We start from the raw sequence: 24,849 nt of genomic DNA, 5'->3' as shown, positions 1-24,849 counted from the left end.
AGAGATGTCAGAACATAGGCAAAAATTAATTCTTGATTCCAAAAGTATGCTAGAACTTAGTTAAATTGCCCCCCCCCTCAAAGAATACTTGCTATATAAGAACCTCTTGTTACTTACCGGAATTATATGAATAGAAGGGACTTTATGAGGCCCCACCTTTCCTAAGGAGCTATGGACAAAGATATCACACACTGGTTAAAGGACACAGAGAAATAAACTTGGAACTGAACGAGAAACTTTTCCTGTTGGCTAGCATCCATAGTACTATAGGGTACTATGAAGCTGCACGGGGGGAAATGCCTATCAGTAGTTTCACCCAGCTATAGCCATGCTTGCTGCAATATCAACCTACCAGGTAAGACATTCCCACTGGCGCAATCGTGCCACAACCACATTGGGGGTAACCAACTGCTTTGCAATTGGATTGGAGGCCCGTTCCATTGGAGTAATACACATCTGGTGCTGTAAACCTAGTCAAAGCCTCAGGTTGAGAAGGCCATAGGCCCTAGAAAGGAAAACACTACTATGTTCCTTTATATGGACATGTTGTGAAGTTTTCTTCTAAATTTTTATATTTATATCCACAGACTACTGCTACCATCAGCCTAGGGCAAAGAAGTCCCTTTTTGCACAGGGTTATAATGTATGAACTTATATCTGGTAAAGGTGTTGAGAATAAATGGCCATTGGGTGCTCAGTCCTAACTGGGACATCTATGTTGTTCCCCCATCAAAGACCCAGGGAATAGGGTGGAAGAGGAGGTGGAAAGAACATCCAGAGGATAGGGAGGACTTGCTATGAATCACAACCACCCAGAGACTACTCAGCATTTGGAATCAGGAACACACAAAAGCAAGGAATACCTGTACAAGACAATGCCTTAAACATCCTATCATGGATAGAGGGCAATCATGAGGCCCCACCCTTCCCAAGGACCTAGTGACTGTTAACTATTGCTACAGGAGGGGGAATCATTTTATTTAATGAGTATCCATTTGGGGGAGACAAATTAGGAAGAAAGGATTTAGAGGAAAAAGAAGGTACATAAAAGAGGGCAATGAGGGATAAATATATAATTTCAATATGCCATATATATGTATATATATACATATATACAAATACATACATATACATGAAAATAAAATCTTTTCTTCAAAGAAGATAGAAAGAATGCAACTTGGAGTTTATTAACATAAATTCTGATATCAGAACAAAACGTGGTGAAATGTTCACAGCATTGTACTTTCTAGGAAAGTATTGTCAACTATGAAAGTCATCTGTCTTTGGCACCTGATCCCAGTGACAATAAACTACAAAAGACCATCTTTTTTATTCCCAATCATGACTTATTTTTTAGCATTTGACTTGTGATTTCAGTTGCAAATGATTAGAAAAGTTTCTGGGGTTTTGTCTCCTTTATGTGTGCCATTTTTTGTTTGTTTGTTTGTTTTTTATTTTGGATTTCTCTGTGGAAATAACACTGTTTTCCACAGAAGCAGGTGATCTTTGCACCACTGACATTATGCAGCATCATTCTCTATAGAGCCCAACATGCATTAAATAATCAAGGGAAGACAGATCAAGTTTTGTGGGCTTCGGTTTCAGTCTAGGGATACAATGCTCACTGCATCCTCTCAGGGACCCACTGTACATGCTTTCTTCCAGTTTTGAAATTGGGAAAAAACTAGTGACAAATGTGTGTTCACCATATAAGGAGCAAACAAGCACAGTAAAAGATAAATAGAAAGTTAGTGTAGTTCATTCTTAATTTTCCTGCGATGATACAGCCCGACTTAGATGACTATAGAGAGACCCTGGTTTCATTACTGTAGCTGTGAAATGAGAAGCAGAATAAAACCTGCCATCTGATTGTGACACTAAAGTAAAAATTGCCTCAGCAATTTTTACAGTACTTTTAGATGAATGCTTATAATTTTAAAATGAAATCAGAGTAAATTCTATCCCAATGCTATAGAAACTAAAACAAATTTTTAGTTGGCTCTTCTTCAAGTTGTGCAGACACATATGGCACTAAAATCTCAAAAGTCTCATCTTTATTTATTGATAAGGAAATATGTTGCTTATCAGAAGACAGAGGTCCCCAAAATACATTTATCATACATTCTGTAAAATGCATATCACAAAACCAACTGGCTTCTCTTCCATATGATTTGGGAAGAACTCTCAGTTCTTGCCAAGTTCCCAAAAGGTGAATTGAAAAAGCAAAGTTGCAGTCATCTTAAAGTATAGCTCCACTAACCCAATCTTCAGAGCTTTCCCACAGTGGATTCAGGTGTGTGTGTCTCCATCTCCATCACAGTAACAGCAGTGACAACAGTTACCAGAGGTGACCATCCTCCTGGGAAAGCGTCACTGCTGACTCATTGTTATACAGGTTTAAAGATTTCGAATTCTTTAATCAGTCACCTTCCTCTGATTCCAAGGAAAAGACTGTCCTAGTCTTCTTGTTTGAGTTATACAGAGAGACTTGACTTAAGGAACACAAAGCTGAAACATGTTCTGATTAAGATCACATGTGTATATTAGAAGTTTACTCAATCCTACAGCCCATATAGACAGATCACAAGTCCAGTTGGAACTTAGTGAATGCAACAGCCAAAGGTCTGTGTCTGGTATTAGTGTGGGCCCAACAACATGGGTCTATTTTACTAGAAGCTCAACTTTTCCATAAGTTGTATATTACATAAACAAAAACTGTGCACATGTGATCCACTTACCCCTGCAAGGCTTTCTCTCCAAACCAGTCTCCCTTTCCTAATGTTCTAAGAAAGACTGGGTCTTCACTTGGTGAGTCTTCTCGAGTAACATTCACCTACAAAGAGAGACAAGCATCTAAATCAACTGCATGATTGCAAATTCCATGCTTTCCAAAGAATTTATTCTAAATATTTCATCTCCTTTTAAAAACACAACGCATTGTTAAGAAATAAGAATTTCACTTAATCTTCATTGCTACTCTCGATGATATTATCTTCAATGAAGCAACCAGTTTGATGAATTTAATGATTATTCTGTCAATGTTTTCCTTTGTTTTTCAATCGTGTTTCCATGTTGTTTGGGGAAAATACAATTACTCTAAGTAGTACCTTTGCATTCATTCACTTCTTTAAGATGTAGTAATAAAAATAATACTCCTTGCCATCCAGCAAGGTTAAATAGTTAAAATTCACCTACCTGAAAGAGGCAATGAAGTAGAAAACTAATTTATTGAGACAATGCCAAGCACTTAAACATATTAAAAACAGCATGCTGTAGGCTTCTCAATCTAGACACTGGATGTCAATGACCAGAACTTTTATTACTACTAGGGAGGTTTGTGCAAGGTAGTGGGAATTCAATTATTATTCTCCACTGATCCATTTGATTACTCTTCTACATGGTGTTTCAAACCATGAAAATTCAGTTTTAACTGTCAGTTACCACTAAGCCATATCATAGAGATACTAATTTGCATGTTGATGAGGCTTTTATAGATGAAGAAGTTGCAGTGGGGAGTCTTATTTAAAGTAGAAGTTACTGGTTCCATGCTCTCAGGGGTTCTGATTCATTCATGTTAATATAAGCAGCTCAAATTCATTTCCTCTGTTTGCATAGTATCCTATTACATAAATAATGTACAGTTTAGCAATTCCCTAGATGGTTTTATTCTTATATGTTGTTACTATGATATTATTAACAAAGTTTCTACAATATTCTTGTACTTGTTTTCTGGCACCCATGAGTAAGGGTTTTAGGGTCAATGTTCACAAAAATAAGAACAAGTACAGACTAAACATGTTTAGTTTTTCAGGTGTTGACTCTGAGCACAAACACCTACTTTCACCACCCATGAATGGAGAAGTTCATATATATTGTGCTGTCATTAGCACTTATCATTGTAAGGTTGATAGTGTTCTAGGAAGGTTGGTATTAGAGAGCATTGTCCCGAAGCTAACAGAGGAGGAACAATTTTTGTCAGATTATATTTGGTTTGGATGATTGCATCCAATTATTCTTTTTGACTATTTTCCTATTGGATTGCCTTGCTGTAAATATTGATGGACATGTTTTTGTAAGAACTAAATTTTCATTCCTCTAGAATAAATAAAGTATAAGGTTGCTGGATCACATGGTAAACATTTATTAACTTTTTAAGAAGCAGCCAAGTTGTTTCTCAGAATATTTTAGTTTTGCAATCTTAGCCAATTATGTCTTAGAATTCTACTTGCTTCACTATTCCCTAGGATTTGGGACAGTCAACATTTCCCTCCCATTTAGACACTATTAAGCATGTTATCGTGTCGTGGGTTCATTGCTAAGATTTACTTTTTATTCATTCTTGATGTGTGTCAGGAAGTGGGTATGTGGGGTGGGGGGCATGTGCAAGAGAAAGCAGGTGACTGTAGAAGTCAGAGGCGTAGAATCCCTTAAAGATGAAATTATAGAGAGCCACCTGATGTGCCATGGGTACTGGGTACCAAACGTGTCCACTCCGGGAACAGTATGCTCTCTTGACAACTGTGCCATCTCCCCAGCCCCATATCTCAGGGCTTTAATTTGAAATTTAATAATCCTGTTCAATTTTGGAACCTTTCATTTACAGAGAGATAGGGTGTTGATGCAGCACTGTTGGGGTTATTTGCAGAATTCTCTAATGCTTCCTCCCTCTGTTGAAAACGCCATGTTCCCAGAGAACAGGAATCTACCAACTAAAAAACAGAGAATGAATTTACTTTCTAAGTTAGAAACTGCTGTTGCAAGCATTGAACTCCAAGTTTTAGAAAAATAACTGTAAATTTCCATTAAGAGGAAAAACAAGTTTTTAAAAGTTTATATTATGTTTCTCTTTTGTGTGCATGCATTTAAGGGAAGAATAAAACATGGTTTACAGTTAGATGAATAGAGCTGAACAAGAAGAAATCTGTGTGTTGCTCTGAAGCCACTGTTGTGCACCTCCTCCTAGTTCACAGCATTTTATATATATCTTCTGTTCAGCACTGTGGTGGTTTAAATATGAATGGCCTCTACAGACTCGTTTGTTTGGGTACCTGATCTCTAACTGGTGGAATTTTTTGGGAAGGATTAGAAGGTGTGATATTGTTGGAGGAGATGTGTCACTGGGGCCCAGCCTGGAGGTTTCAGAAGACTTGGGCAATTCCTAATGTCTCTTGATTTCTCTGCCTCTGACTTTCAGGTGAGCCTGTAAGCTCTCAGCAGTTCCTACTACCATGCATTTGATCTGCCATCATGGAGTCTAACCCTCTGAAACCGTAAGTCCCAAATTAAGTGTTTTCTTTCATTGGTTACCTTGGCCATACTGTTTTATCACAGCAATAGATAAGTAACTAAGACAAGTGTTAACAAAGAAAGAATTTTTTATGAAGACTCAGTGAATAGAGGAGCCTGATGACCTGGGTTCAATGTGACCCTCATCATGGAAGGAAAGAACAAACTCCTGCAAACTGTCTTCTGACCCACATCCTACACCACACACACACACACACACACACACACACACACACACACACACACACAATGATACATGCATCCTTACTGAAACATGCACTCACACAAAATAAATAAAAATCCAGTAGTATGTTTTGGAAAAATTCTTTACTGGAGTTGCTTTTTCTAAATTTTATAAATGCATGGGATACAACTACACTGGCTTATCTACAATAAATAAATTTTATAATTAGTTTATTTACAATTTTAATTTTATAACTTATTTATTTTGGAACCACTATTTTCTTTCCTATTCCATACAGTGAAGACAAGTGTGCACACCTTCTGCTTCTTACACTGATTTTAATGTATTATTATTAGAATTAATATAATGAATGTAACAATTGTCAGAGTTGTGAATCATAGCAACTAACTTGGGTGACCTGAGAAACTAAGAAAAATTCCATAGCTGGTTTATAGAAAAACTTGACTGTGTCAAAGAAGGCTAATATACTATGACTATTTCTCTCTTAAAATTCTAACACTGCACCAAAATGCTGCCAGAGTAATTGGCTCATGTGGTGTAATCTCCAAGTGCTTCTATTTATACATATTACAGAACACATGAAACAGTACCACTAACCCACCTGTTTCCCAGCTAAAATGGGTTACAATCCTTTTGCTTCAGGCAATGCTGGCAATTTGCAGTAAATGGGACAGTTATAAATGACTGCAGGGTGTCCTTCCTCATGGTTAAGCATAGCTACTCCTTAGCAGCAAAGAATTAGAATTTGGAAAGGTAACAAAGCCCAACTCCAGGATACACTGTCTTCCTGTGATCATCCAGTGCTTTATAAGCAGGAGTATTTTCTTTCCCTGATGCTTTAATTGGGGTTAGTTAGCAAAGAAGACAGTAAGTGACCAAGTTGGCAAATTTGTTATGTAAATAACAGCATATTAGCATTTCCTGGCCCCTGACATAGGAAAATGCAAAACACAATTTTAAACATAACTGTGTTTGGATATGGCATTTCATTATTCCCTCCATTTAAAAAAAAACACATTATTTATTTATTTATTTTGTGTGCATGTGTGCACGTAGGAGGACATCCATATGCCACAGTTCCAAAGTGTCCAAGTGGAAATCAGAGGACAACTTGCAGAAGTTGATTTTATCTTTCTACCATGTGGGTCCTGGGTATTGAACTCAGGTCCTTAGGCCTGGTTGCAAGCACCTTTTTGTGTTGAACCCTCTTTACATGCCCCTTCTGAGGTCCTTTATGAAACCAGTCCATGATGTGTATTTCTAACGCACACTTCCACATACCAACCAAATAAATAGATATAATTAAAATGTATAAGATTTGTGTATTTTAGTATGGCATGTCATTGCTGTAAACATTGAGTTATGTGTAATCTTGATCCAAAAATATTACACAAGAATCACCTAAAATTTAAGTCACTAAAATTTAGAGTCTTCTACACTTGCTATTTACAGTATTTCTGCAAGCCTTCTGTTATAAGTTCTATGGTACCAAATTTAGTCATTTTGTACAATGTTTAAGAAATAAGTTCACTTATATAATAATGGAACAGGCATGTAAGTTTTTTCTACCTGCCTTTCTGTCCCTATCTCACATCGAACCTGATACACAGAAAAAAAGAAACTCCCTTTAAGGAAAACTTACAGTGAAATGTTAAGTTCAAGTGTTTGGGTAATATGAAGTTAGAGAATTGATCTAAATTTACTATCTAATTTCATAGTTCAGAAATAAATATTATAACAGATTCACATTGATTTAAAACTAAAATTATATAAGAACACAGTATGTATTTCTATTCATAACAAAGGTCATACCAGTTTTTACCCCTCCTCCTATATTTTACCACTTTTAATAGCTTCTTGGCATTCAATTAACAGTCCCCATGAAGCTACAATAGAACATACATATATTTATATCATCATTGTGTTTAGAACATCAAGTCATTGGCCTAAAAGGAGTAAAATAAGTTAATTTTAGAGAATATTCAAATTGGGGCCATCTGACTCTAAACCCAAATATTTCATTATATGAAGATCATTGTTTTTTTAAGTAAGAAATGTTTTATTCATTTTATACACCAACCACAGACCGCCCCTCTCTTCCCTCCTCCCAACCCCCCCCCCCCCCGCCTTCCCTCTCCCAACTCACCCCCTATTCCCTCCTCAGACAAGGTAAAGCTTCCCATGGGGAGTCAGCAGAGCCTAGTACATTCAGTTGAGGCAGGTCCAGGCCCCTCCCCCTGCATCAAGACTGTTCAAGGTGTTCCCTCCTATAGGCAGTGGACTCTAAAAAGCAAGCTTATGCACCAGGGATGGATCCTGATCCTACTGCCAGGGGGCCCCTTAAACAGATCAAGCTACACAACTGTCTCACTTATGCAGAGGGCCCAGTTCAGTTCCATGGAAGCTCCATAGCTGTTGGTCTAAAGTTCACGTGTTCCCACTAGCTTGGTTTAGTTGTCTCTGTAGATTTCACCATCATAATCTTGATGTGCTATTCTTAAAGACTAGACAGACTTAAGTATTGTATGTATAGCTTTGCTGATGGGTGTCTTTTTGTTTCTGCAGACTTAGCAATAACATCTAGTATCATGGTTATTGATTTCCAAATGCAAAGCTACATGCCTTCTTTTCTTGCATCCTATTTTTGAAGCTCCATTCTCAGATAAAGAAGGGGCAACTCACTCAGCACAAGCCTCAGGCATTCCATTCTTGCAATGCACTGCTTAAGTTTACCTTTCCTTTGCTGATGATAAAGAAGGTGTCTCCTCTTGCACCCTGCCTGATAATATATTCTCCATTTTCATAGTGGGTCTGAAAAATAGGAACAATAACACAAAAATAAGACATCAAGAAAGGAATTATGTACCAAACAGAACACGTTTTCAAACACTAGGCCCTAGGGATGCATTCATGCTGACAGAGTTTTACCCATGTTCAGAATGTATTGTGGTCTAAGAATGAGTAACAGTCAGTCAACCCAGGAGTGACTATCGTGTCTATAACATTCATTTAAGAACCTGTGGTGAGTGTCATTTTCTTCAGTGATTATATGTGTATCTTTAAGTTCATTATTTCAATTGTTTGACAAAACTTGTTTCTCTGATCAACTAAGCATGAAGTAAAACAGCACTGTTAACTAAGGTCATATTGGGGTATTATTTTGTCATTTTCATTTGTTTTTAGTAGTTCCATGATAGCAGTCTTTAAAAAAAAAAGAAAGAAATTACTGACATTCAAAGATCCTCACTTGAATCCAGAGTATCCTTTAGTGGGGGTTTAGATGTCTCTAAATATATTTTAAGGTGCCACTTCATCCCTTAATATCCTTACTTGAGCAATTTACATTTGGCCTCATTAAACAGAATGTTTTAATTTTGTGGTCTGAGTTCTGGTCCAGGATCTTCCTAGCATAAACTACCAGATGGGGAGGGAAGTAAGGCCAGAAGAGAATTATTACAGTCAGTGGGTCAGCATCCTGAGGAGGACCTCACCTCTAGGTCTGTTCCCAGAGTGAAGATTGCTCCTGCAGTAAACAAAACTAATTCCATAAGAAGAGGTGGGAGAAAATTTATTGCTTGGTCAGGAGACAAGTTGAGTCCACGCCATCTGGCCTTATGCTCCTCTGCAGCTTAACAAGGGAGCCATTGGAAAGGAAGATATTACCTTGCACACTGCTTGATGGCATACACAAAATATCCATTACGCTGGTGGCTGCAATTCCTCCTTACACACCAACACTATTTTTCTTAATGGCTGTTCTATTCTGTCTTAAAGTTGCCTTCCATTAATACTTTCCATTGAAAGACACCATTCTTCTCTCTAAGCACCTAGAACATCAACACAGTACCTAAGCTGGCACTTACTAGTTCTCACTCAGACATCATTTATTTTCCTAGTAACAAGTTTTTTAAGTAATGAAGTTCTTCCTTATTCCTTCTCCAAGTCTCAACTAACAGATGGCACAAACAGTCTGGTATGTGCCTTTAAAGACTATTTTCCTATGCTCACACACATTATATATATACACAAATAATTGTCTCTGGGGTTGGAGAGATGGCTTAGTGGTTAAAAGTGTACATGGAGCTTGCAGAACCAGGTTTGATCTGCAGTACCCAGATCAGGGGGCTCACAATCACTAGCTCCAGGGGCGTCCAACCATCTCTCCTCTGCAGACACCTGCAGATGAAAATGTACACACTCACACACAGACATGCAATTAAAAAGAAAATAAAATTTTAAAATCTTTTTTAAATTTTCTAAGTAAAATTAGAAGATATATATAAACTGGTTTCTCCATTTAATAAAATCGTTGTTTTAGTTTTCATCTCTTGGTGTTCTCTGTTGCTTCTCCAGGGAAGGCTCTTCATCCAAACAGGGAAAGCATGATCTTGTCTGTACTTCAATAGCATGATAGGAAATTTTTTTTTTTGGTTTTTTGAGACAGGGTTTCTCTGTGTAGCTTTGCGCCTTTCCTGGATCTCGCTCTGTAGCCCAGGCTGGCCTTGAACTCACAAAGATCCACCTGCCTCTGCCTCCCAAGTGCTGGGATTAAAGGCGTGCGCCACCACCGCCCGGCATGATAGGAAATTTTGATCCATTATATTGCACAGTTTGGGAAGTCTGTTCATCTCTCACAGCTAACAAATATCCCCTAATCCAAACTCTATTAGTTAGAATGGTAAAAACATCTTACCACCACTTATTGCAAACTTCAACTTTTTTCTCACTTAGTTTTTAACAAAAAGTGAACCCAAACCCTCAAAGTAGCACAGTATGTATAATGCCATGTCAGACATAAGTATAAGGCTGCACAAAACCTGTGTTAGAAAAACATCTCAAAAGGAGGCTTCAGCTCCAACTGGAGGATCAGAACAAGACTTCTGGATGTTTAAGCAGGAAAGAGCCACTCGGGAATATGATAGCTCACAGCCCATGATAGTTGTGTAAGACTAGTCAAACTGTACTTTGGGAAGAAATGCAAGTGATAGGCACAAACTCTGAAGAATTCTTTACCCAAGATACTCTTCTTGTCTCTCCTTTTAAGACACATAGTTGCCAATGGGGTGGATATTTTTCATATTTAAGCCATTTGCATCTTGTATTACTTCAATAATTTTCCTCTCAATTAAACAAAACATATCCCTATCCATAGGAGAGTTGTTGTCTCTCAGCAAGTAAACATGACTCATAACACGTCAAAAAATAAACCCAACTAATGTAGCACTACTGAAATTTCCAGACAGAAGATTCTTTGCCATGGGTCCTGAATACCTTGTGCTGACATGGGCATCTGACTGCATCTTTGGCATCTATTGGCTGGACACTGGCAGCACCTTAGTCCCAGTAGTGCAGGCAAAGAATCTCCAGACACACCCATTATTGCATTGGAGGAACATCTGCCCTCAGTTGAGAATAGCCACTATGAATCTTTTACATTCAGAATCTCTTCATTTGAGTGAGTCGGGAGTTTGGCAGGAGTGTCCAAACACAGTCTAGTTGTTAAGTTGTATGAATCATCTGAGTATCTTAATATGGTTTGATCAGGACTTCTGTTAAGGTGACACTCACAATTGCCATATGTATTATTTGAGTTCACCTATACAGACTTTCACTGGACATGTGTTTCCAGCCCACATAAGCTCATAAAACACAGGGGTCCAGAAAGGAGCCTACTGGGTAGGGACTGAGGCATGCAAGGTTTGGAAAAGATAACACCACACTGTCACAACATGAGGATGGTAATGACTGTGTTATACTGAACTGTCCAGTTGCACTTGAGGAGGAGGAGTAGGCTTGCTGACTATTTGAGAGCCTCTCTAATTATATGAATCAAATGCTGGAAAATTTAGTGTTTTATAAAGACCATTTTGTAGTTCTTCCTTTTTCAAATTTCAAATTAAACCTCAGACACATATAGAACTAAGAGCGGGCAGAAACCACAATTAGGCGGTTCCCTTTAAAAATGTTTTCATATTTAGTAGAATAAAACTCAACCCCCCTATACCCCCGTAAATGGTCTGTTCAACTCCTTGTCACCTTTCCCCATTTTCCCCCCAACCTGCTGACTCCCCTATGTCAGATGTCAGTTCCTCAAACGCTCCACAACCAGATCTATATACTCCCAGCGCTGTATCCCAGCTGGCCTCCATTCTGATGTTCTTCCCTGACCTCCCATGTGATCTTGCACATGTCATCAACACACACACACACACACACACACACAGCCCAGCTAAATTATGTCTCTACTATCTATGTATATATGCTTTTACAGTACATCATAATTCATCACCCGTTTTGAACTTATACTAGTAATTAACTTCTATGACAGTTCTCTCCAGATTGTGTCATACAAAGACAAGGAACTGTTTCTAGTTTTGTTCAATTTTGTTGATTTATCTCTCACACCTAACTCATTGCTGAGAACAGAATAGGGATTAAAAAAGTTTTAACTGGACCAACTGAGTAGATTTCCATAATGCCCATCTTTGGCCTTGTCCATCTGGCCCAGTCACTGCCTCCTATTGCATCCATCCTTATGACTATGACCAAATTGATAACAAACCATTTGATATCACTGATGCCTAAGATATTCCAGTGGTGCATTATTGTAATGACCCCAGTAAGTACCTTACTGTGGTCTGTGACATTGTCTGTGTTCTGACTCCTACTTACGGCTCCATCCTAGCTTTACCCTATCTCCATCAGACACTCTGTTTCAGATACAGTAGCTTTGTTATTGTGCCTTGTCTGATCAGACTAGATCCTCCGGTTATAACAACCTTCCTCCTCAAGATCTTCATTCTCATGCTGTTCCTACCTCCGGAGTCTTAACATATTCCCCACTCATACTATTTAAGTTATGACATTCCACTTCCTTAATCAGGGCTCCTGGGGTTGCTACATAAAGATAGACATTAATGGGACAGACTATCAGGCAGGGCTAGATAACAGCCTCACCATTTATGCACTGAGTGACCCTGAGAACAAACAGCTCAACTTTGGCTGAACACAGTTCTAAAGCTGATTATGACACGCTCCCATGCTGCTGAAAATGGTAAGGAAGAGTGTCTCCCAGAAGTGCTGGGACCATGGAGATTTAACCTTGAAAACCAGCATATGACTAGCACCTGTACCACTGGCCTGACAGGCTGGAGGAGAGGCAGAACTGCCAGAGGGTGCCTCTCAGACTTGAGGTTAATACAAAGGGATGGGGGAAGGGATCTTAAAAATGGGCACAGATGTATCTTATTTAAGGAATTGGTGGTGGTGTTACCATAGTGAAAAGTGATTCTTTGAAACTTTCCTGAGCATCTAATAGACTCAAAAATCTGTAACTCCATCTGGGAATAGGCTTCAATTGCCTTACTCAACTCAGCTTTCTAAAGTGATTGTGAAATCTGTTCAGGGGCCTGCAAAGAGCATTTTTTATTAATGGAATAGAAAACATTGAGTAAATCACACATAGTAAGGATAATCAAAAACTATAGAAGCTTTATGTGTGTGAATATTTACACAGATGCTAAACCCTGATGCGAACAGCAAGTGCTATTTGATTTTTCAGGTATTTTTCTTTCTTTATAAAAGAAATAGGAAAGTGAGGTAGCTTGACCTGTATATCATATCATCTTAAGAAAATTATATTGGTAGTAAAAATGATTACACTGGATTTTCTTTCTTTTTCTTTAATTGTTTTACTTTGAAAAGGTGCATATGAGAGGTTGGAGGATCAGCCCTTCTTTGACAGGGTATATAATCAGCATTTAAGTAAACACTTAAAAACTGGACTCACTTCCTTGCCTCACCCCAGCTCTCTTGTTTAATCTTTTCTAGCCTCTACCACATCTCTTCTGAATTCTGACATCAAACAACTATATGTACTAATAGTTTTGTATGTGCACTGTTCATACTGACACTTGGTACTTCTCACAGGGAAAGAAAAACTCTACAAGCTTGTCTGTTTCCCAATGTCAAACATTCTCAAGTTCTTCAGAGGTGAGATCACATCATTTTCCATTAAGTCTTTTGGACACAGTCAGAATTTATGATCCAAAGACTACAGTTGGCCCAGCAGTAGCCTCCTGGACTGACTGAATCCTTACCCTGAATACCAGACAGAGGAGGGGAAAGTCTGAGCTAAAATTCCACAAATGCTTGGATTTTCTTTGATGTTTAATTGAGCTCTTCTTTGGTCACTCTATCCTCCAAATGGATTTTCAATCTCTTGTTTTTCATTTCGGGGATTCTTGATGTGAACATTTTCATGTAACATAATGATTCACAGAGACATCAAGGCAGGCCCACAAAATGCTGAAAATCTCTAAGAGGAACAGGTCCTTTCAGCCCCGTTCATTTCAAAACAGAATTAAATCATTTATAGTGTAGACAAGCATGCATTCTCCTTCTGCATAATTAAACTATAACTCAAGTTTAACAACTTGATCTATAAAGGCAATTAGCGTCGGCAGACTGGGAAATACTTTGCTTTGACAGCATATGAAATGTGTCATGGGGAAGCAAACAATGTAGTGCCCGAGAGTCACTATTTGAAGAATAAATACTGTTTGAAGTTTCTACCAAAATAAATTCTAAGAGGAAGAAAAGGTTAATTTTCTCGTGAACTCTATACAGTCAAAATATAAGTATAATTCATTCAATATTTTACTTATTTAGAAAATGAACACTTCAGATTCCTCTTTGACAAAGCACCATTTAGTTTGAAGGGTATCTTGAATCATTGAGGACAATAAGGAAAAGTAGAGAGAACTTAGATTCCAGAGGTAGTGAATGAGCCTTTTATGCACTAGAGGATATGGTTCTCATGTGCAGGTGGCTTTATTATCTCTAGAATATACTGAGAGAAATATTGCTCAGAGTTGAGGTTACAGAACCAGGTATGCCTCTGTTTCTTGTTTTAATCCACAATATGACACAGAACCACTGGACTGGGTGAGATTCCTCTCAAGCATTAGGAGTCTTAAGTCAGGACATTTAGGCAGGTCTATTATCAGTTCCAGACCAGCCTCAACTACATGGTGGGTTTGGGGCCAGCCTCACTTCTTACATACTGATATTTTATCTAAAGAAATGAAATTATAAGCCGGGCGGTGGTGGCGTATGCCTTTAATCCCAGCACTCGGGAGGCAGAGCCAGGCGAGGCCAGCCTTGGCTACCAAGTGAGTTCCAGGAAAGGCACAAAGCTACACAGAGAAATCCTGTCTCGAAAAACCAAAAAAAAAAAAAAAAAAAAAAAAGAAATGAAATTATAAAATTAGAAGCCAGGCGTAGTACCTTTAATCCCAGCACTCTGGAGACTGAGGCAGAAGTTTGAGGCCACTCTGGGCTATATAGGGAGTTCCAGGCCAACCAGTGCTACACAGCAAGGACTAGTCTAAATAAAATAAAACAAAAAAGCAAACAAAAGAGACGAAGACTTCCTCCAGGATATGACATTACTGTACTTAGGGGAACCAGTGCCAATATGGAATACGGAGTATCTATCACTTTTAAGGGCACTAACTAATCAGGAAAGTCACAGGTTGACACAGGGTTCTGGAGAACACTTTCTGAGATCCTGGGGGAGGTTTAATAGTTTAAGGATGAGCTTGGGTAGTGGTTGGGTCTCTGGGGAGATTATTCACTAGAGGAAATAAAGCCATTCCGTCATGTTAACAAATGTATACACCATTGAAGAAGTGTCCTGGTGCCACCGTTTTCTAATTTATACCACCAGCCCCCAAAACAGAGCCTGCCAAACACAAACATTAAGTTTCTGAATTCACAAAGACTATCACATAGTAAGAGCAGTTATACCAATAAAATTAAACATACCTAAAGTAACTAAATCTGAACAGAATTGAGGGACACACTATATTAAACTCCAGAGGTCCTGCCTAGGAAGAAGAAGCAGAAACAGAAGAAGCAGCAGGAGAAGGAGGAAGAAGGAGGAGGAAGAGGAAGAAATAATAAAGATAATAAAGGGAAAAAGTGACATCACAAGTGGTGTGTCTGACAATAAAGCACATGGAGAAAAAGTTAATTCTGTGGGGAAGTCAGACTGGGAGGTTATGGACTTTGCAGTGACCAGAGACCAGCAGCATACACATCATCCTAGAAGGGGCTGCACACTTAGATGAGCATCTTATGTGCTTACAATAGTTACACATCCCGATGAGACCCACACAACAGACAATAGGCTGATATTTCAGTTTGCAAATTAGTCTCAAGGGAATTAGTCTATTACACTAAAAGCTGAAAGACTGAACATATGCTAGGCATTAGACTGTTTATTCTCTTACTAAGATGAAGTCCAGATCCTAAGTGTCTTAAAATCTAACAAAGCCACGCTACCTTGGCAAGCATCCTTACTGATGAGGACCTGAGTTTCATACTGCCTCTTTCAACCACCTGCACCCACAGGCTATGTCATGATATCTCTGAATATATCCACTGCTACAAAAAGAAGCAAGGATCTCTGTCATCTGTCATTGCTATTCATCCAGTTCTGCTGCAAGCACAGATTTTCCTCACATGATTATTATCGAATCCTTCATGGCTAACTTACATGCATTTAAGTGATATTTGCATTTCTGTGGGTTTATATTCCATTTCTAGCAAAAGAGAAAAAATGGATTTATTTTTAAGAAATGATCAATAGAAGTGTCACTAATTCTCACAAACACAATAGGACTAAATACGATATCAATAAAAATTCACTTTGTGCCCCAATGACAACTTACATCATGAAAGACATTGGCTATTATTAATGTAATGGTTACCATGTGCTAGACAATGTGTTAAGGAAAGCTCCATCAGGAAAATGACTCTCTGAGTTTAAACACTCACTTCTTGTAGAACAAAAGAGAAGCTTGGATAGTTGAATACATTCCCAAGATCATGGAGCAAGTAAATTTAAGAGGCAGAATTATAATTCATGCTTGCTTTAAGAAACGATGTCCACACTTTGATTCTCACTGATCTCACAAAAAACTAATCTTCCTTAGTCTAAAGAAATATCTCTCTCTCTCTCTCTCTCTCTCTCTCTCTCTCTCTCTCTCTCTCTCTCTCTCACACACACACACACACACACACACACACACACACACACACACACACACATGCACGCATGTACACACACACGCATACTGGGAACATGTTAATAGAAATACAGGAAAGCTGTATAGACATTTATTTTATTCCAAGGAGCCAACTGTAAACAGGGCTCTAATGCCATTGTACTCTGCTCAAAACCCTTGATAGCTCAACCCTGAGAACAACACATTCAAACTCTTTGTTGGGACATTTTAGACCCTCTGGGGTCAGGCACTGGTTTGAATATTCCCCTCTGTACTTGAGTCATTCCAGGGCAGATGTGTGTGTCATGATATGCTTCCCACCTCTATCCGCGCCCCTAAGAATGTTCTTTAATGCTGTATCTACTTCTAACATCTACTTCTTTCCTAAGACTTCCCTTGATCCCCCAAATCACAGCTGGCACAGCACACTTTTGTATCACAAACACAGCTTTTATCATTTTGTTTTTCATTATTATTTGTGTATTTGCGTTATACCTAAATGAGATTAGAGTCCACATTGTTTTATCTTCCAATTCCAGCAACAGTAGCCACAATGTCTTTTGTATAAAAGGACTCAATAATATTTGTTAAACAGAATTAACATAAATTTGCATTAAGGTACTTGGTTCAAATACTTTTCAAAACCCAAAGACTCGGTTTCAGTTTGTAGCCCAGGCTGGCCTGGAACTTATGATGTAAACTAGGCTGACCTCAACTCTTGGAAATCCTCCCACTTCAGCTTCCAAAATGCTGGGATTAAGCAAGCAACCATGGCTGGATGGTAAGTCATAAATATTCTTGACAAGGTAATATATTCTGTATTCAGTCAAGTCATTAACAAGTTAGCATTGTAAGCACATATATTATTATGTATGAAGAACATATAAAAATATTACATATAGATACAACACACATAAATTTATCTCATTACCACAATGGGATAATTAGTAAAATAATGTATTGTCTTCATTTTCAGATGAGGAATTAGAACTAAAATATTTAGCTCTTTGCAACATCTTAGCTAATTTCATTAAAATGCATTTATAGTGTTGTGCTCATTTTATTTTTTAAGCAACATCTATATTTTATCCTTTTTAATAGAGCAGGATTCATTATTATTCACTTCTATTTTTCTTTTGTTCTGAGCCATAGTGTGGTCATGCCTTATAGAATGACTGAGGCATCCAGACCAGATAGCCTTACCTGGCCCTTTCTTATCACTGACCATTCTTTAGTTCCTTTGTTTCTTTCTTTGCTTCCAAACCATTAGCTCTGACTTGTTCTGACCTTCAATATTACTTTACTAGCAGTATCCCACTATGCCATTATCCTGAATGAGTTTATCTCAATAAGCAATCAAGTGAACAGGTACACATATAAAGACATACTTTTATGAGTTATAGCAAGAGAGATGTATTAGTGAAATCAGTCAACTTAAAAATACCATAAAAGTGTTTTGCCTAGATGGATTATACAACATAAAACCTCAATGACAGGAGGGTTTCAAAGAATGATGCCCAGAAATTTTTGAATGATTAATATGAATGTAATGTGAATAAGGGCTAGCCAGATGAAAAGGTAGCTGTGGGGAGAGAAGAGAGGAAGAACAGATGTTTGAGAGCATAAACTAGCACAGTGACCACAGAGAACGTTGAAATTCTCAGGGTTACTAGGTCCTAAGCTAGGGAGCAGGTGACAGGACCCAAGGCTTGAGTCATTAAGGTAGCCTTGGATGCTGTGTTCATGAGCAAAATGAGCTGCTGATGGGGTTGGAAATGGGAGCAACTCAAAAAACAGTTTACACATATGTGGGAACAGATACAGCAAATTCTCAAATATTTGTTGAAATAATGTTCACATTCCACACAAACAAAGCAGGCTCAGTAGACAGTGAGCAAAAGTAGATCAGAGATCAGGTTTCATCCTGTTTTGTATTTCACAGGGCAGATTCTTTCTTGATCACTGTTCTGTTGCTGTGAAGAGACACCATGACCAAGGCAACTCTTATAAGAAGAAAAACATTTAAATGGGACTTTCTTACAGGTTCAGAGGCTTAGTCCATTATCATCAGAGCAGAGAGAATGATGGTAAGCAGGCATGCTGCTGGAGAAGTAGCTGAGAGCTATATCCTGATCTGCAAGTACAGAAAAGGAGAGGAGAGAGAGAGACTGGGCCTGGCATGGACTTTGAAACCTCAAAGCCCACTCTTAGTGACACACTTCCTCCAACAAGGCCACACCTCCTAATCCTTCTCAAATAGTGTCACTCTCTGGTGTCTAAGCATTCAAACATAAGAGTCTCTGGGGACCATTCTCATTCAAACCCTCACAGATACCTAAAAGGTACTACTTTATGTGTTCCCCAGACAGTCACATGCCTGCCTCTAATCATTGATGGAATGGAAGACCACAAGAAAAGCAATAAGTTTCTGCCTTTTGTAGTTCATTAATGCCACTAGGGAGGGTTTAAGAGTCTCACTGTCTTAAATTAGATTTGTAAATCTGGTCTGAGTGTGTAATGCTGTTCCCCAAGCAATTTCAATCTTCACTCCCATCTGAGAACCTCAAGGTCAACGCCCATGATCCAAGAGAGTGAGGGGCTCATAAATAGCTATTTCCTATACAGAACAGGAACTGTGAGATGCTAGTGCTTCACTCTTCTTCCTACTGACTAGGCACAAACATATTTCATAGGCACAGTTCTTCTGTCTTATGCTCTGACAGGACCCCTCTGCTTTATACAGAAGCTATTAATTTCTCTCAAAGAGCCCCTCTGACACATGAGATTGCTATACAGGAGATTTCTGAAGCCAAAGGAGAATAAATCAGTCTATACCAGATTCATTAGCAGATACATGAATCCTTGGTTAAAAAGAGACAATATGGGTGGCAGAGAAATGGAATGACATTTTTTTTTCCTATTTAGGAATGATGTGGTACTGTTTTTCAGCTTCTGTTGGACAGGGAGGGCACAATTGAAGGATACATATACCTCCTTCCAGGACATCAGCAGCCTAGAAAGCAAACCAGAAACAGCACCTGGGGCACAGAACACTTTTATGACAGTTCCCAAAGCGATCTGCTCCCATGGCCTTTAGAGTTCAGATGATTCTGGGTTTCAAATCACTGCACTTGTGAATGGCAGAGTCTGTTGTACAGTATTAGTATTAGTATTAGTATTAGTATTAGTATTAGTATTAGTATTAGTATTAGTATTAATATTATTTAAGCCTTAGATTTCACTGCAGAGGTCCCCAAGACGTTCAACAGTAAGTCTGGATTTTTTCACTTGTTAAAGCAATATTTTAACACTGTTGCTAATTTCTAACAATACCTTACCAAGCACTGAGCAGCTGTATTGCACCAATATTCCAAGATCATGGATGCTGTGTCAGTTAAATATAGTTGAAACTAACAGTCTGTAGGGTTCAATATATCAAAACCAATTCTAGGCAGACACTCACAATTTGCTGAAGCAAACACATCTTGGGGCAAAAGTAAACTAAATGTTTCAGAACGGTACAACTGGGATCTATTTAACACAGGCACACATTTACAAATAGCCCAAAGTAAACTTCAGGTACAAATCACACAGCACAATGAGATAAAAGTTTTCATTTCCTCCCAGAAGTTAAGCCTGAGGGGATAGATGCACACTGAAAAAGAGTTGGCAATAAAATCATATTTTCCAGAAATGGTATAACTCCAGAGGAGAAAGACCAAGGCAAAAAGCAAGCAGAAGGGTAGCTTACCACTTAACTTCTCATATAGTAACCAAGAGAGGTGCACACAACCCTGTAGGGTAAAGGCATGCAGACTTAGAGGGCTCTGTTCTCAAAACGTATGTGGTGAAGTAATAGAATATACAGACTAGAACTGCACATGAAGAGTAGAAAAAGAAAATGCATAAAGAACTTTAATAATGAGGAAGTTTAACTATAGTCTATTTCACCTGGGTGTCCTATTCACCAAGTCCCACCACTAACTTCTAATTCGTTTTCTGTGAGACTGGGAACCCTGTATTTAAACCCAGGGAAGTCAATGATGTACCACTGAGTCAAAAATCTAGCTCAACTTATGAGATATTGTTGCTGCTGTGGTTTCTATATTCTTTCCTTGTAGCAGGAATCTTAAAAGTTCTTATTAATAAAACAAACCTGGAGGCAAGTATTGGGGTGAACACTGGAAGATCAGAGAGACAGAACAAGCCACAGCTAACCTCACCTGGCCAACTTCTCAGCTGGTCTTGTTTCCTCAGACTGGAAGCCTCTGTGTCCTCATATCCGAAAGGCTCTCAGCTGAACTGTGCTGCTCAAAACCTAAAAGCTTAACCAGCCAAATGCTTAACCAGCCAAAATGCTTCTAGTTCCTGGTCTTCACGCCTTATATATCTTTCCTTTCTGCCATCACTCCCTGGGATTAAAGGCTCACTTCTTGAGATTAAAGGTGTGTTTCACCATGCCTGGCTGTTTCCAATGTGGCCTTGAACTCACAGAGATCCAGAGGGATTTCTCCTCTGGAATGCTAGAACTAAAGGTGTGAGTGCCACCATTTTCTAGCCTTTGTATATAGTGGCTGTTCTGTCTCTGACCCCAGATAAGTTTATTAGGGTGCACAGTATTTTGGGGAACACAATACCACCACATTTCCTTCTTTATTCCACTAAGAACAACATTTCCTTTTGTTTACATCTCAGTATATTTGTGAATAAAGGTGCTGAGCACTCATTCCCATCCCTGATCACTCTAGATTACTAACTCCATCCAGGCTAGACTCTAAGAGTTTTGAATTGTGTATGAAATAAGGAATACATTTTATAAACAAAACCTAATGGGAGCATCCTAAGGGAGATTAGCTATAAATTCTGACAGCCCAGATCTCTGCCTTCTTTGTATTATTAAAATTGATTTAATGGGTTATTTCCCCATTCATGACTGGTGTCTATTAACTCTGGCCATCTCTTCTGTTTTCCACACCCACTACTGGAACCTAATCAATATTTAGAGCTCTTATCTAATGCCACAACATGACAATCTAAGTTCTTCCAGTCCTTGAACCATATAGCTGAGTCAACAATGGCTGCTTGCTGACTCACCTTTAACCAGGTACCAGATGTCAACCATTTAAATTCTTGAATACCTACTTGATTTGCCTCCTCTTCTGCTTTAGTATCATTAACACAGGACATCCATTTTTGCCCCTTTGGCCTTCTGGTCTTCTCCATTTAATCTGTCTCACACTGCTGGAGAAAATCCAATCATACCATGTGCAAAGAGTGAATGAACACTCTCCAATGGCTTTCTATTATGTACAGGAAAATACAATTCCTGAAATGGGATGCATGTTACCTAAAAATTTTGGGGTTTATCAAATGGGTTTATCAAATTTTCTGTCCTTTCCAAACCATATATTGCTGGAAGTCAGCAATATCAAATTTTTGTGGATTGTCATCATGTCAGATGGGATTTTGTACCTCTGAGTTTATATATACTGTTCATCTCAGGGAGTATTCTTCAGTTGTGCTTGTTTACAAAACCCTGTGTTTAGTGATACTTCTGTTAAATACCTCTTGCTCTGTGATTTCTTCCTATTTTAGTCCTCTGTAGTCTGTAGTGTGGTTTAATGGGTTTTCCTCTCTAGATTCTAAATTGCTTATGGGAAAACCATGCCTTTGTCTTTGCTGTGCCTCGTAGCTAGCAAAGAGACTGGCAGAGAGCAGTGGTAGACCTGTAGAGGGAATGAATGAGCTTAGCCTCTTGGGCTCTCCTGCTTGCTCTTCAGATATTTGCTGATCTTATTCCAACTTTTCTCCTCTGTAAAAGGAACCACAACCTGACTACTCAAGATAGTTTTTTTAAAACTATGAATCATTATTATTGTCATCACATCACCATAATAATCAATATGCACAAATATTAATACAGTATGAAGCAAATTAATTTGTGGGTATGAAAATGAAAAGGTTAGAACAAGAGGTATTTAGGCAAGGAGTGGCAGGATAGGCTTTTTTTTTGCACAATAGAAATAATCTTTTATTTCTCCATACTTATATTCTTGTTTATTTTTCTTTATTAAGAAATTTTCTACTCACTCCACATACCACCCACAGATCCCCCTTCCTCCCTCCTCCTACTCCCCAGCCCTCTCTCTAAGCCACCCTGCATCCCCACGTCCCCCAAATCAAGGTCTCCCATGGGGAGTCAGCAGAGCCTGGCACACTACTCAGGATATTGAAAGAGCCATGATAGCGATTATTTAATAGCATAAAACCATGATGCAGAGACCAACATTTGCCCAATATCACATTTAAATTTCAAATAATGTAAAATTTCGTTACAAGTTAGGGATTGCACCAAAGATGCAAAGGTATTAGTATATATATTTGAAATATTCTCATTAATCAACAATGGAATTACAGTGAATCAAATTCATACTGGAATCTAGCAAGCATTAAGATACTGTATGTAGTCAAGTGTTAACTATAAATAAAGCAAAGTTTGTAAGAAATGACATTAATATCAACAATAAGAACCAGGTACGGACATGAGCACAGAAGGACTGTTTGCAGAGAGGAAGGAGACCATGGGGCAGGGACAAATGGAGGGAACATGGGAGTGGATATGAACAAAGGACAATGAAATATGTACCAAATGTCACGATTAGATCTTCTTTTTATACTAAAAATTTTAGTCAAACCAAAAAAGAGGACATAAACTCTGAAACTAGAAAAAGGAATTCAATACTAACTTTTCCCTTAGCTCTTTTCCTGCCATAATCAAAAAGGGGTGAGCACACAAAGTTTGGTGGGTAGGTGATGGGGAAGGAATTGAGAGGCAATGAGGGAAGAGTATATGACAAAATACATTATATGATATTCTCAAAGAACTAATAACAGTATTTTTTTAAATAATCAGAAGGAAAAGTTAAACCATAGTGAAGCAGCCTACGTTTTAGGATGTCGGAAACCAAATATGAATTACACAGATGTGTAATTCCGTTACTATACTCCTCACAAAAATAATTAGCATAATTTGATAAGTAATTCAAATGCAGATGATATGAAACAAAAAGTGTTGTGTCCCAAATCACTGATTCTCCTCTTGGAGACTATCAAAGAGACTCGTGTTACCAGGTGTAGTGGTTCACATTTGTAATTCCAGCACAACAGGCTCACGCAGAGGGATTGGGAGCTCAGTGTTAGCATGTGCTACACAGTGGGTTCGATGCCAACAACTTAGTGAGCGCTTTTCTCAAAAGTAACAACAGGGTCTAGAGACACAGCTCTGTGGCTAAAGTGCCTGCTACCCACACATCAGCACCTGACGTGGACACCTAGCCCCCATGTGGAAAAGCAGGCGTGACAGCAGTGCCTATTGTAATACCAGTGCCAGGGAAACAGAGACAGAGAGAGGTGGATACCTACAGCTTGCTGGCCAGCCAGTTTAGCCAAGTCAGTAAGCTCCAGGTTTCTGTGAGAGACCTTGTCTCAAAAAAAAAAAAAAAAGTGGAGAATGACTGCGGAAGATCCCGGATGTTGACTTCTGACCTCCAAAAGCATACACACACACACACACACACACACACACACACACACACACACACACACACACACACACAAATACACATAAATCACCAACACATATACATATATGCACCCAAAAAATAAAAATAAAAAATTTAAAGATCTGCAGGTAGTTCAGAAATAGGACACTCATCAAGCATGCAGAAAGCCCTGGGCTTCAGTCTCTAACACCACAAAAAAACTTCTTTTGAATTCTTTTAGGTAATTTTATACAAATCTGCACATACCTCTGCACCTGCACACATGCATACTTACATAACTTTTCACATGTGCAATGTGCAAAATCTATTAGCAATGCTTTGGTTTACTTTAAAATATTCTTGAACATCATTTCATATTGGCATGGAATTCTATCTTCTTTCTTTTTAAGCTCTATTCTACTCAGTCAAAACAATCTTCCAAAGAGCTACTCCTTGTCTTTCACTAAACCAGTTAACCATGTATGACGCTGGACTTTGCTTCAAACCGTCTGTAGTCCCATCAGCCAGAGACTAGTCTGCCATAACACACCACACAAGACCATCTTACAATTTCCAATACTGAGATCATGTGTCTTCCTGTCTGAAACTCCTGCTTCACTAACACTGAGGTACTTGCTTCCTCTTTACACACCTGGAATCTAGCTAGCTATAAATCTGCATATGATCCTGATAAACAACCTGCTTATAAGGTATGATCTGAGGTGTGCAGCATTGCTCATGTTTG

The 24,849-nt window shown here is 38.6% G+C and overlaps 1 protein-coding gene across 2 annotated transcripts in view; it reads right to left on the bottom strand.

Annotated features, from left to right (window-relative positions):
* The window catches only part of Prkg1 (protein kinase cGMP-dependent 1), a 1,191,370-nt gene that overhangs the window by 210,077 nt on the left and 956,444 nt on the right, over nt 1-24,849 (bottom strand). For both annotated transcript variants that reach the window (XM_059259056.1, XM_059259048.1), the window contains exons 6-7: nt 8,225-8,302; nt 2,739-2,833 (exon numbers count right to left, since the gene is read on the bottom strand). In XM_059259056.1, the coding sequence (XP_059115039.1) occupies nt 2,739-2,833; nt 8,225-8,302 (173 nt within the window). The remainder of the gene's footprint in view (nt 1-2,738; nt 2,834-8,224; nt 8,303-24,849) is intronic.

The sequence above is a fragment of the Peromyscus eremicus genome, chromosome 1 (assembly GCF_949786415.1).
Source record: "Peromyscus eremicus chromosome 1, PerEre_H2_v1, whole genome shotgun sequence".
In the NCBI taxonomy this organism is placed as follows: Eukaryota; Metazoa; Chordata; class Mammalia; order Rodentia; family Cricetidae; genus Peromyscus; species Peromyscus eremicus.
This window is presented reverse-complemented; position numbering and strand designations above follow the sequence as displayed.